General features: G+C 41.3%; 1 protein-coding gene across 1 annotated transcript in view; it reads right to left on the reverse strand.

Annotated features, from left to right (window-relative positions):
- LOC129004808 (uncharacterized) overlaps window positions 1-15,255 on the reverse strand; it is a 69,106-nt gene that overhangs the window by 15,000 nt on the left and 38,851 nt on the right. Inside the window, exons 2-3 of the mRNA XM_054433454.1 lie at window positions 5,194-5,396; window positions 1,572-1,731 (exon numbers count right to left, since the gene is read on the reverse strand). Of these exons, the coding sequence (XP_054289429.1) occupies window positions 1,572-1,731; window positions 5,194-5,396 (363 nt within the window). The remainder of the gene's footprint in view (window positions 1-1,571; window positions 1,732-5,193; window positions 5,397-15,255) is intronic.

A 15,255-nucleotide genomic window follows, 5' to 3' on the forward strand; every position in this document is an offset into this window, starting at 1 on the left:
TCTACAGGACAGAGTTAGGCAATAACTGGCAGAAATCTGAAATGGTGTTATTTATCATAGGCTTAGTCATATGCCAAATCCTTAAAACTTAAAATAAAAATTTAATAACTAACTTATATCATTAAACACAAACCAACATCCAAAACTATACACATTTTTAATACAACTTCGATAATTTACACATTGACTGTTTACAACATATCTTTTTCTTCTTGCTATTATTTTTTGCTTCGCAACGGGAAAAATTTGTTTCATAATTATTGAAATAGATTTATAATAATCTATCATATAGTTTAAGATTAAATAAACCTACCACATAGTTGTTTTTTTTGTTTTTTTTTATCAGCTGTCTAAAATTGTGAAATAGGCATTTGACAGTTCTGGTTGTTTAAATTTAAATGTCAAAGCAAATGTTTACATTGTGAATTTTCTCATGCTTCCATGGAGACCAATTATTCCATTCCATTATTCCATTTCTTTTTTTTTATTCCATTATTTATTTATTGTTTTTATTCCATTATTTATTTATTGTTTTTATTCCATTTCTAACAACAGCTGGAGTTTCAAAACAATGTTTGTTTCCCATGTTAATCTTATGGAGAAATACAAAACTTTAAAGGGCCCCAGGGCCTCGCTCTCTAATTATTTACCTAAAAAGAAAGTTTCCTGCACAACTTCACGTTACGCTCTTTCCAATGACACCAAAAACATGTCAATCGGTTCAGTAGTTTTGGAGGAGTAATTGTCACAAAAATCCTGCTTGCGTATTAAATAAGTACGAGAGGTCGTCCAGTGGTCGAAACTCGACCAAAAATATGTAATGTACTCACTTAACTATTTTCACCCCACACTGTAAATAAAACATGTGATTGGAGTTTCCTCCATTTGTTTTGATTTTCTGTTTATATTTCGTTGTTATTTCGTAACCAGCATAGCAACGCATAAGATCCATGTTAATTTTTTACAACTTTTAAACTTATTTTTTGTGCTTATCTTTGAGCCTATTTAAATTTATAAAGGGATTCTGCACACCTACAGGAAAATAGCTTTCCAACGGTATGCGTAGATTTTCCCTACGATGCACACGAGCTGAGAAAAAAGGTTTTAAAGAAACATGCTTGCCTATTAATATATAGATAGATAGATATAGAATATAGATTCTATATCATGCTAGATTCTATGTTCAATAAAGCCTAACTAAAGGTAATTTGGTTTATTCATTCAATCTACAACACTACCATATACATAAAATAATACCTTCCCACACAGTTTATTTTATCCAATAGCATTTGGTCTTCTTATAATACCATATTTATTTATAATATCATTGACTTTACACCTAATATTTATTATTAACTTAACATTAAATTTGTAGAGAAATGTTTAAAATAATATTTTAATGTTTGGAAATCTAGAACCAATATTCTAGGCAATAAATGCCTTAAAATTTCTTTTCAGGACTTTTGGATCATTAGTAGCAAAATTAGTTACTTTCCTGATTTTCCAGGACCTATGACAACCCTGTACACAGTTGATTCTCAGAGTTACACTACTGAATCACATGAACTCACTTAGTGTATAGAGATTTGTTGGTCAGGTTGTATCGGCTTGTGTAGGCTCGTACTTTGACGGGACACAGGTCATGAGCTCGGCAACACTTGTCCAAGTTGGCTTCAGCTCCGAGGTCAAAGTAGTTCTTGGCCAGGTCACCAGCTCCACACCATTTGGTTCCTGTAAACATAAGCTAATAATAGAACTCAGCAGTTGTTATTTTGTTTATATGTATATATATATATATACTCATACTCTTAGCTTTGATTTTTAAGCAAGAAAAAGCAAAGGATTACTGTAGAGCAAACAAGCGTGATGCTTTGGTATCAACAGCTGGGGTCAGTTTCAATAAAGGGAACCCAGGTGACTTTACGATTACTATGCGGGCACTACAACAACTGCTATAATTCTGAAGACAAAGCTTTGTAGAATTTCTGATTTACCTTTACCTTTTATAATAAGCCTTGATTTGATAGATTTAAGATTACTGCCAAAGCAGAAAAAAAGAAAAAAAACTGCTAAAAGTAGACTCTATTGTGTGTTCAGCTTCCACAAGGACAAACTTTACCAGATTATTCGGGAGGTCAAAATAAAATAAAAAAATTCATTACTACACGTCCTATCTTGAACCATTAACTGTACTGTATGTATTTTTTACAAAACCATTTATTACAGGGATTTGAGCTACAGAGTTGAAATTCACAAAAATGTTCATCTTTCTCGCCACTATCTTTGTGCGAAATATAAATAAAAACTTGAAGCATTTGAAATTGTACCGTAACTTTAGTAAAAATTTGATGCCATATTCCCACATAACGATTAATAAAAAAAAACAAAAAAAAACACACACACACAGGATACATAAAGTTTAGTTAATTGAGCGGAGCGAGCGAAGCTCTTATACGTCGACTCTTATGCATTTCGTAATACGCAAACTCCTCCTAGACGGCTGAATCAATCGTTTTCAAATTTTGCATGGTGATAAAGACCATATCGGTGAGTGCCAACATCTATATGGCGTTAAAAAAGTATCTCAGGAATCCACCCCACTGGGTCTCAAAGTTTCAGTGTAATCCTTATGGAAGCAGTATTTGACACCTAAACAAAGACATATCATCTGCTGTTGACTTTTGAATGCAGTAGATAAAGAAATAGCTGATAGCATTAATCCACAGATATTGGAACAGAAACGGTATAGATCATAAATATAATCAAATGACGACACTAGCTTGAGGTCCGTGACGTAGGAAGTGGTGAAGGAAGTAGTAAAGGTGAGCAGTCTGGGGTGTGGAAACTGTTCATGACGATTAGATTTTGGTATCTGCATTCCTAAAATTCTATGGGAAGAGAGGAAAATGGGTCCGCGACTTAGGAAGTGGTGAAGGAAGTAGTCAAGGCGAGCTGTCTGGAGTGTGGAAACTGTTTATGACGATTAGATTAAGGTATCTGCATTCCTAATATTCTATGGGAAGGGAGGAAAACGGGTCCGCGACGTAGGAAGTGGTGAAGGAAGTAGTCAAGGTTAGCTGTCCGGAGTGTGGGAACTGTTTATGACGATTAGATTAAGCTATCTGCGATCCTAAAATGCTATTGGAAGGGAAGGCAACAGGTCCACGACGTAGAAAGTGGTGAAGGATGTAGTCAAGGCGAGCTGTCCGGAGTGTGGAAACTGTTTATGACGATTAGGTTAAGGTATTTGCAATCCAATAATGCTAAGGGAAGGGAGGTAAACAGGTTCGTGACGTAGGAAGTGATGAAGGAAGTAGTAAAGGCGAGTTTTTTGGAGTGTGGGAACTGTTTATCACGATTAGATTAAGGTATCTGCAATCCTAAAATGCTATGGAAATGGAGGTAAAGAGGTCCGTGACGTAGGAAGTGGTGAAGGAAGTAGTAAAGGTGAGCTGCCCGGAGTGTGGGAACTGTTTATGACAATTAGATTAAGGTATCTGCAATCCTAAAATGCTATGGAAAGGCAGGGAAACAGGTCCGTGACGTAGGAAGTGGTGAAGGAAGTAGTAAAAGCGAGCTGTCCGGAGTGTGGGAACTGTTTATGACCAATAGATTAAGGTATTTGCAATCCAATAATGCTAAAGGAAGGGAGGGAAACAAGGCCGCGACGTAAGAAGAGGTGAAGGAAGTAGTAAGGTGAGCAGTGTGGAGTGTGGGAACTGGAAACCGTTTGTAGCAGTTTGATTAATGTATCTGCAATGCTGAAATGCTATGAGAAGGGATGGAAGCATGCCCACGACATAGAAAATGGTGAAAGAAGTAGTAAAGGCTAGCAGTGCGGAGTGTGGACAATGTTTGTGGCAATTAGATTAACGTATCTAAAATACTAAAATGCTATAGAAAGTGTTGAAAACAGGTCCACGATGTAGGAAGTGGCTTAGGAAGTAGTAAAGTATTAGCATAGTGTGAGAACCGTCTGTGGCAGTTAGATTAATGTATCTTCAATCCTAAAATGCTATGAGAAGGGAAGGAAACAGGCCCTACGACGTAGGAAGTGGTGAAGGAAGTAGTAAAGGATGGCAGTGCAGAGTGGGAGAACCGTTTGGGTAGTTAGATAAATGTATCTAATACTTAAATGCTATGAGAAGGGAGGAAACAGGTCTATGACGTAGGAAATGGTGAAGGAAGTAGTAAGGTTTGCAGTGCAGAGTGTGGGAACTGTCTCTGGCAATTACATTAATGTATCTGCAATCCTAAAATGCTATGGGAAGAGAGGGAAACAGGTCCACGACGTAGGGGGTGGTGAAGGAGGTAGTAAAGGTGAGCAGTGTTGAGTGTATGGGAATGGATTAATCTATCTGCAATGCTAAAATGCTATGGGAAGAGACTCTAGACTGTAGGTTAAAATAATTACGAATCACAAATCGATACATATTGTGATATGCAATCGTTTACAATAGAAATTTACAACTGAGTTGACAACAGCTGATTTTTACTCCATAGAGGCTAAAAAAGATTTTTACTCCCTAAAGAGTAAAAATGCTACTTTAGACCCGCAACGCATGCACATAATATGAACCCTTGATGACTCCGCTCAATTTTGTGGATGCCTCTGCGAACGCCACCTAGTTTTATACAGATTTCAACGATATCTTATAACCTTTAGTTTGGACAAATAATTACTGAGAAGTTAGTTTTTTCTTGTTATACCGTACCTACAGTTTTCTCCATTTAAAAATGTTAAATCGTTAAAACTTCTTATTAACATTCCTAGCTGAACTTTCTCATGAATCCTATCCGATTTAAACACACACACTGTTTTCGGTTTTGATAGAAACGAGGTTACCTATTTGATAGCTGTGCCTGATTCACCATAAAAGTTTGATTTTTGTATCAACAAGCCGAGAGAAAGATAAGTAAGGGAAGATATTTGACACAGAGCACTTGGATTGCTCACTACTCAGACGGGTAATTACTATAGTCAGTGAAATTGTGATGGCCATTACATTTCATACTAGTTCTTCTCCGTGTGTTATGTCTGAGCCTAATTTACGACTCACATCACTTCCCAGGAGACTTTTCTTGTCACCATCCTGCTTGTGATATGGATTTCGGTGGATGGATTTGTCCAATTAATGCAAATGGATGTAAAAACTATTTATTTTTATTTTTACCTACAATTGATTTCCTCACCTGGTAATATCCCACTGAGGATGGTGACAGGGTTGATGTTGGGTATTGCCCTCCCCCCACCACCACTTCTGTCCGAGGGAGTGTAGGGAGAAGACAGCTGATTACACAGAGTCATCAGTTCCACCATCTCCTCAAAGGTGAGGCGATACGGCTTTGCAAACGAGGATAAGTTGCGAAGAGCCATCTTCAGTTCTCCAGATTTGCTGCAAGAGAAGAAATTGTGTCAAAAAACATACACAATACCACTATAGTATTCTTTAAATCTTCCAGGTCTCCCTTAATTACATTATAATTTATACCTTTACACGTGATAAATTCAATAATCATAAAGACTAAACTACATAGAAAGTATATGGTATGGTTTATGGTAAGTTTATGTATATTAATGGGTATTCTTTATACTAGTGTAGGCCTACATGTTGCTTGAATTTGAGCAATTGCTAAGTATTATTACAGGAGATATTTAAAAACGTATAACAGTCATAATTTCCAATGAGCTTAAAAGGAGTCAATTCAGAGATTATGTACCTAAATGAAATACTCACAATGTCCATACCAGTTTGATATAATCAAAATTTCTTGTAAATATTTTATCATTTTTCAAAAACCGATCTTGTATTTTAATTTTTTCTAAAAATATTAAACGACTTACTCATAACCGCATAAGGTTGTCCGTCTAAAGGTTGTCGTTATTGGTAATGTAATGTAGCCTGCATGGTACCACAATTGTCGTCAGTATGTTTACAAACTTCAGTCATTTTTTTAATAATAAAAAAAAATTCAAATTCTATGACCTTTCTATGTTTCCATAGCTTACAAATCGGTTCTTTCAATGATTGCTTAAGAAATACTTGAAACTTTTTTTTTCTTACTCAGTGTAGGTAGTATGTCAATAAGTTTTTCTTTTTTGGTGAAATATATCCAATTGTCCAGGCTTTCTCGCTTTTTCCGCAAAACCCGCAAAAAATTTACGCAAACCCAATTTAAAATAGTATTTAATTTCAACCAAATCAGTAAATGTTTATACATGCGTTTCCTTGAATTGTAACTTAAATATTAACATCAATTAAACTAAACTATTAGCTGATCATAATGTTAACAAGACATGATCTTCATATGGATAACATGGGAACTTTAAAGCCACTTGGGGCATAGCCCAAGGGACTTTTTCAAAAATTTAAGTTTGCAAATCTAGGTGACACGTTCTTTCCAATGAGACGTCAATTGTCGATATGTCAGAGGAGTTAAATGCACAAATTTTGAGTGTGATTGTAATTTCTTCCATTTGTTTTTATCAGAGCTGACCATGGCAAAGGCGGAATTGAATTGACGAATCTTATCCAGATAATTTCTGGACCCAAGCCTCACAGTCCTGTTTTCAGATTGGGAGTTTCCAATAAGTTTCTAAAAGTATGGTGAATTCCGCAAATGAGGTACACAATCCTTTCATTTATGGCAACAAAGAGTAAAAATTGAACTGTCTCGGCCAGTCTTTCCTTGCTTAAAATGTAAGCCACCACAATGTAAAAATCAGGATTAGGTAGGAGCCTGAGGTGTTTCACTGTCTTTAAGTGTTTGATAGACTAAGATAGTGTTACCAGTAACATTTTTTTTTTTTTTTTCTTAGGGAGAGGAGGGAAAATGCTTTTACGCACACAAGTAGCCAGCCTGTAGTGTGAGACTCCTGAAAATTATCAGACTACTCACTAAAAAACCCCCTCTACTCTGTTGGACACAGACCTGGAATTGTTTGTCACATTACTTCAAGTCAGGCCAACATGTGACCTAAGCCCTCAGGGCTCGCACCGTTTCTGGCATTTAGATTCTTAATGACCTACACCGCATCCCGGTCAAGGTCGATCTTCTTGGCGCGGAGAATACCCTGGATATAATGTGACACACAGGTCCAATTGTCCTCACCCTCCGTCATAATCGGTATGACCGTGTCCACCGACAGCAGTCCTACTAACTGTTGAGCCTCCAGGCGAGGCCTTTCCCAGCGCTGGCAGTGGAAAAATGTATGTTCCACGTCATCGAGAATGCCTGGGCAGTATATGCAGTCGGGTGACACGGCTTTGCCCATCCTGAACAGGTACGACCGGAAAAAGCCGTGTCCCGTCAGAAATTGGGTGAGGTAGAAGTCCACCTCTCCGTGCCGCCGATCCACCCAAGGTTGGACTTGCTGTATCAGTCGCCTGGTCCAGAGTCCCCGTATCTCCTGTTCCCAGCCCTCCTGCCATAGCTGGTAGGTGCGGGTGCGTTCCTCTGTTCATGCCTCGTCCTCCCCACGGCGCCGATAAATTGCCTTTCTCTCCGCCGCCAAAAGTTTGACGGGGATGACTCCAGCAATCACCAGGACGGCGGGCTCGGACACTGTTCGGTAGGCAGATGCTACCCTCAGTGCTGCCTGACGCTGCACTCGGGCGAGCCGCATCCTGTATGCCTCCTTATTTAGTGCGTCTGACCACACCTCCGCACCGTACAAGAGTACGGACTGGACCGAAGACATTAACAGCCTTCTACGACTGGACCAAGGCCCTCCGACATTGGCCATCAACCGGCTAAGAGAAGAAACCACCCTAGCGGCCTTGTCCGCAGTACGGAAGATCTGATCCCGCCAGCTAAGCTTGCTGTCTACCATGACCCCAAGATACTTGGCAGAACGAACAGTTTGAACCTCGACGGCTCCCACCCTCAACCGGAAGGTCGAGCTATGTAAGCTATTGATGGTGTCAATCCGTTTTTTTGTCAAAATCACGATCTCGGTTTTGCTCAGAGCAAGCGAGAGACCGTGGTCTGCCATCCATGCGTTTATGGTACGCATAACTCGGTTTAGCTTTGGCTGAGCCAGCTCAACGCTTTGTGCAGCTATCAAAGCTGCAACGTCGTCTGCGTACCCAACCAAAACTGTTTCCTCAGGCATTTCAGACCTCAGAAGGCTGTCATAAGCGACGTTCCAGAGGTCTGGGCCGAGTATGGAACCTTGGGAAGCACCAGAAGTGACACTCATCGTCCGCGGGCCCTCCGCAGTGTCATACGTTAGGAGGCGAAACCGGAGATAATCCTCTATGATGCGCATGAGGTATGCCGGCACGTGGAAAGTGTTCTCCAGAGCGTCCAGCATATCGCACCACCTCGCAGAATTAAATGCGTTTCGCACATCGAGCGTTACGAGCAGCACAACCCTGCGAGAGTAGTGGTTAAAATCCTCAGCTCTCATCACGGCTTGCTTCACCTCCTCAATCGCATCAATTGTTGATCGCCCCATCCTGAATCCATACTGACGAGGGGAGAGGTCCCCCGCAGCGACAACGGCTGAATTTAGCCGGGAACGGATCAATTTCTCGAGGACTTTGCCAGCCGTATCCAACATACACAGAGGTCTGTAAGAGGATGGCAGATCTGGGTCTCCTTTGCCCTTCCCAACAAGCACAAGCCTAGCTGTCTTCCAGCACAAGGGGAAAACCCCTTCAACCAGGCAGGCGTTGTACATGCTCAAAAGGATCAAGGGGTTGGTAGTCAAAACCTTCTTAAAGACTTCACCGGGTACCCCATCGGGACCAGGAGCCTTGTTGTTCTTCAGGGATATGACGGCTGCCACCAGCTCTTCAGGGCTGAAAAGTGGGACGTCGTCCACCCTTCCAAAATCCCGCAGTGGGCGCAACGCGTGAGCTGGGAAAAGGGACTCGACCATCCTCTCCATAGTGACCCTGTCCATGACGGAAGGTGGAGAGCGGGTTCCAAGTTTCTTGGTTACAAGTTTGTAACCCAGGCCCCACGGGTTGGAAACAACATCGTCCCTTAATTTATCCCAGCAACTGCGTTTACTCCGATTGATGGCTCGACGAAGATACCTCCTAGCCACCCTATAAGCATCCGACTTACGCCGTCTGTCTAGGGGTTCTCTAGCCCTGGTAGCAAGTCTTCTGGCCCTCAATGCTGCTCGACGCAATTCCGCAATCTCGGCAGTCCACCAGTACACAGGACGCTTATTGCACCGGTATCTCCTGCGAGGCATAGACTCATCGCAGGCCGAGACAATCAGTCCTTTTGATGTATCGTTAATCGTGGATGCAACTAACGCCTCTGCGTGAGGCACGCCAGTTGCAGGATGAACCACCGGCGTTCTTCGTAGGATGGCTCCATTGAATTTTGCCACGTCCAGTTTTTTAATGTTCCATCGAACAGGCACTTGACGAAACGCTGCCACTTGTCTCTGATGACCATCCAGGACGTCAAAAATTATGTACTGGTGGCCACTGGCCGTGTAATCCTCCAGGACTCTCCAGGCTCTGATCCTTGGCAAAAGAGACTCAGATGCAAGGGTAATGTCTGGGATCGTTCCCCGCATCCCAGGGCGCCGGAAAGTTGGCGTGTTGCCCTCGTTTACGACAACGAGTCCGGCTCTGGCAGCAAAGTCCAGAATGTACTTGCCCCGGGAATTTGTGAGGGTCATTCCCCACTCGACAGCCCTAGCATTAAAATCCCCACCCACGACGACGTGTCCTGTGGTATTGCGCACGCTCTCTTCCAGGCGGTTTATCTTCTCACGAAAGTCACGGATGGCCTCATTGGGAGTGAGGTAGACACTAAAGTAAGTGACATCCCAGCACCGAACCCAAACGAAACCTCGGCCCTTCGCGTGACCCCGTACTTGTACTGTAGCTGCATTACGCGCCCAGATTGCAGCAGTGCCAAGACTATCAGGGAACCAAAAAGCTGGGTCCCTATCACGGTACTGGTACTGTTCGCTGACTAAAAGCGCGTCGACATCGTGTTCTAGGGCAAGCTGACATAGAAGTGCGTCAGCCGTCCTGGTTCGCTCAAGATTGCATTGAAGGATTCTTATCTTCGTGGGAGGGCTTTCGCTTGTTGTAGTGCAGATTTAAATACACTGCACTTTCCAGACCCAGCTATATGATTCAAGTGTTTTTCAGCGAGCCCATTTTCTTTGCAAAGAAAACAGGACTCGACTTGGCAGTCCTTACGGATGTGACCGACCTCCCCGCACCGGCAGTTCTTGCTTCGGTCGGGTCCCTTGCAGTTTCGGGAGGAATGGCCGAAACAGAGGCATTTAAAACACCTCTTTACTTCCACTCTCCGTCTGAGCCTGCAGTTGACCCAGCCGACTCTCAGATGCTGGAGTGCCAGCACCTTGTTGGCATGTAGTCTGCCATTTCGGCGACCGCCATCCGCTGGTGGCTCCTATTCGGTTTTGTGAGCCACACCTTAAGAAAAGCCGTTTGCCCACCAAGCTCGGGGATAGCTTTCTTCAGAGCTTCCACAACATCAACCTCCGTCGACACACAATCAATGTCTCGAACCTCGACTGATGTCTTTGGTTTAAGAGAACGGACGGTGCCCTGGCCTTCAACAGCTGCCTTCAGTTCGGCAGTAAAGGCTGCTTTGTCTTTCGACCTACCCAGTTCAAGGAGAACGTCCCCGTCCCGGGTTTGTCTAATCGACCGTACAACCGTATCGGTCTGTTCTGGTTTAGCATTGGCCTTAATTGCACCCAAGACCTCGGCAAAAGATCTCCCCCCTGAGGGTTTGACAATGATTGCCTCCATCCTGGGCTTTTTTGGCCGAAACCTTTTAGGTGCAGACACCGAACCGGGCCCAGTTTGGGCCACACCAGTTGGCTGTGCCTTCACTGCCTCATTCTTCATGGAGGCGACCTCCGCCCGCCTCAATTGCCTCTTCTCCTTTTTGGAAAGGCGTTTTTCCCACACAGCCCCAGGTGTCTCCACCACTGACCCCTTTCGGGAACTCCCCTGAAGAGGGGTCGTGGGTTGCTGTGCCAGTTGGCGCCTCTCTCAAGCTGCAGTTACGTCCGAAAAGGGTCTGGGCACGGCAGACGAGAGGTCCATCTGAGTCGCCTTGGCCTTTACCGTGGTATTTTTGGTCTCGACGCCTTCTTCTCTTTTTGGAGGACTCTCCGATGTGGAAGGCCTCCGACGTTTCTTAGAAGGCAGCGCTCTTTCATCGGGCAGGGACACTACCTTTTCGGCAATCTTTTCCATGGTCGCCTTGCTTACCAGACGGCAGGCAAAGACGAAACCAAGGTCATCCTCTAGTTTTGCCATTCCATTTTTTACCACTTGATTTATGGCTCTCTGGGTCTGGAAAGTGTCCAGCATAGCCTTAATGGTCTTTTCCATGTCACGGAGCCGGGTTTCAATGTTACTATCTGCGTCAAGATATTCCTGACGCAGAAGCACAATCTCCGAGCTTTCCGACCGCGACGCCACTGTGAAGGTTTCCTTCGGCATCCCTACAACAGTTCCCGGCAATGCCAGTTCGACATCTACATCGCCAACATTTTCTGCACCGTTTCCAGCTCCACTCTCCGAAGGAGATCCTAACGGGGGGAACGTATTTATATTCACTTTCAGTATATTTAATACCACGCAAAATACCGATAAAGAAGTTATTTATCACATTTTATTGAATTCACTTATTCCAAAATCTTGTGTAACATTTTTTATTCGTTTAAAACTGCGTTTAATAAAATGTAGGCACACCGAATAAATATTTACTTACGAATTTTCGTGCACCTCCACTGTTCCAGTTTCTGTATAAATGTTGCAACATCGTGTTCTATTAAAGTTGCCCCCCTTTGACTAAAAAACTTTTTAACATGACAAAAATATCGGTCTGCTTACTCCATTCACTAACACACAGCGGGGATTTATTGGGAGAAGGGGTAGCATAAAGGTATTTAGACTTTCTGTCATTGTAATGCATTTTGAAGGTAAGGGAGACTTTGCTAAAAGACTTCGCTTCGAAACCCCAAATTTGCCACATTCAATGATGCCGAGAGCGCTGCAAGAACTTGCTGTTTTTGACCTGTACAGTGAAGTGATGCATTGTTTAGAGCTTTGCGATGACATGATGACCTGGCAAGGGAACTCCAAAATTCGCAAAATTCTTTGGTGAGGTATTTATTGTTTGTTTACATCACGCTTCGTGCATCATTTCCCCGCTGGATTAGCCGCCCCAAACTACCTGGATCCCCCGGGACCAGTGGAGTCGTTTTAATCCCTGACCTTTTCCGACCCTCGGATTACGCGACCAGCTAACCATTACCTGTTGTAGAATATAGACTCTATGCATGTTCCTTGGGGAATTCCTCTTTATTTTGAAAGCTGAGCTGATATTTCATCGATGATTTTGTGAGGTACCAAATTTTAAAGGGGGTAAAAACGTATTGCTAGTCAACAAACACCATAACTTACCCGATTTTTATCCACAACATCCTACTCCTAGGCCTATGTGTTGGCCATAGCTTGGGCTATGGGCCAAAGAACGTAGGCCTACTTTTAATAACAGTGAAGTACACAAACACACCCACAACGATATATTTATTCATAATAGCACTTCGTTTCACAAAATAAAGTTAAAACGACCGATTTTATGAATATTTAATGCCGATGACAACATCACTTAACCTCGAAATGGTGTTTGTTGACCAACGACAGACGACAACTAGACCGGCTCAACAGGCGAATTTCCGATCAGCTGTTGGCTAGTTCTCAAACTCACCACCAGAGCGATTAAGGCTGTGGTACACCCCTGCCACTCCGTGGAAAGGAAATGCAGAGCTTTCGTTTTACACTGATTGCATACGCTGTATATAAGTTAAGAACAAACTTAAGGTCTCGTTTGAAAGCTTAACAGTTTATCTACCTTTCCTTGTTTTTAGAATTTCTTAAAATTACTAAGGGAAGTATAAAAGACGTATCAAATTGCATGGAAATTGGTACTTTTCAAAGTAGAATTAGAGGTGCAAAAAAAATTTTTGTTTAATTTTTAAAACTAGAGAAAGGTAGATTCAAGTGTGCCCTGTAATAATAAGTTTAGTTAATTTTAATAACCCAATAAAAAAAAGCATTACGAGTGTAAAACCAACCGTCTGCAACCCAAAATTTTTCTGCCGTTTGGTGGTGCTCGTAGCGGCCAGACAGCGTAACTCTTGCGGCGCGCCCCACCCCTGCCTTTCCGTTTCCCCTCCACTGGTGAGGACACACGTGGTTGAATTTTAAGCTTTGACATTTCGATACAGCTGTGTTTGCGAATTGTTGGAAATCATGTTTATGTTATAACTAGCAACAGAGCCCGTTGTGGTTACAACGGTCTCTAGTAAAATAATGGTTGTGAAATCCATACACCACTTTACTCACTAATATTAATGGTACAGATTAAGCACATAACATTAGAATCGCATACTTAACAAAAGGAACTCACTTTAAACACAAATGCAAATTGTTAACACCATTTAATCAAAGAAAAATCAATTGAATAATAATATAACAATAAGCTGTTAAATTATTAACACATGTTTTTTTCCGAGTCGGGTTAAAGGTCTTATACCCGACCGATTTTCATGATTTTGGCTTTAAACTAAAGTTATGGACTCACCACAGATTTAGTCCTACCTAAAGCAAACTGCTGAATCATGAATCAACAATATTTATAATCGTTTTAGTACTTATCTGCAATCAATGATACTTAACTCAAATGTTATTTAAGTTATTTAAGTTATTTTATGTGTCTTGGACATAAAATACTTTAAAGGCTTTCACTTGAGATATTAATAGTTTTAATCAGTTAAGTTAAAGATATACTGTATCGCTCAATCAGAAAACATAAATTGAATTATATCTTGGATATGGAATTTAGTTTTAGATATATTTACTCAATTCTAATTACGTTATTCTATTTGTTTTGACCTAAGAACCTTCAGTGAAATACCAGCTTCCATTTGCATTATCGATTATTAAGATCGGATGTACCTAAAGCACACTGCTAAATCACGAACAACCCAAATTGTTTTAAAAATGGAGTTATTTATCATCGATTTATAGTCAAACGGTCTTGCTTGCAACCTCAACAGTAACTGTCATTAGACGGGTTTTACCTAGTACCCTAAATCTTTATAAAATCTAACTTTCATAATTATTTGCAAATCTACACGAATTAGGCTTTCCAATGACCTATTAATTAATAAAATCGGTTTAGTAGAACTGTATATTTAATTGTACAAAGTTGAACAACAAAATCTTTAGTTCAGTATTTTCTCACCATTATAAATTTGGAGGTTGCTTAACATTTTTTCAAATAACTTTGAAATGGTGAGGAAATCGACTAAAGTGGAAGGTGATATTCTGAAAGAGAATAAAATTTCCTTCAAATTGATACTATATACTTCTTGGAAACACTCAAGAAAGGCAGCCAAAAGTCTCACTCAAATAAAAAGTGTGAAAAACGCCGTTTTCAATGTATTTCTTATGTAAAACAAGTTTTTTTTTAAATTTTTCACCATAAATCATAACAAAAACAAACTTTCATAATTATTTGCAAATCTACACGCATTAAGCTTTCCAACGACCCATTAATTAATAAAATCGGTCCAGCAGAACTCTGGAAATTTAGTTGTACAAAGATTTTTAAAACTGAATTATTTAAAGAATAGATTTTATTTTGTAAGTTGTTACGATTCCACCAACATGCAAAAATAAAGGACTCTACCTCTCTTCAAAACGGAAGAAGAATGACGGAAACGAACAATAAACACACAAACTTTCACATTTATAATATTTGTAAGATAATAATCGAGTTAAGAAAGTAGAAAAAGATCAACTATGAGCGTACCACTACACGTATAATGGTTCTAATTCGGTAACGATTCGCTCAAAACTGAAACCAAATTCAAATCAAATCAAAATTTCTTTGATGACTGACTAGTCTTCAAAGTATGACTAACTAGGCCGAGGGTTTGCTACCTATGCACACCACCATCAGCTCCAGGACGATGGCTAGCGACAGCGACGGTAGTCCACTATGGAGCGGTGGAGCTGAATGATCAGCTGTTGCGAGACTGGGGTGAAACACCCCTCGCACCATTGGACGCGCCCGCGAAGGCCGCACGATAGCAGAGCTTTCTGCTGTACTATAGTGGTACTGTAGCAAAACGCGAGTGCCGATAACATCCATAACATATAACATATAACATCCATCACCGGCACACGTGCTGTCGTACTCAGTCTCAGTCTCATTCTG

Source organism: Macrosteles quadrilineatus, unplaced genomic scaffold (assembly GCF_028750875.1).
Source record: "Macrosteles quadrilineatus isolate MER2022 unplaced genomic scaffold, UCM_ALF_1.0 Scaffold_1__1_contigs__length_201487025, whole genome shotgun sequence".
Taxonomy (NCBI): Eukaryota; Metazoa; Arthropoda; class Insecta; order Hemiptera; family Cicadellidae; genus Macrosteles; species Macrosteles quadrilineatus.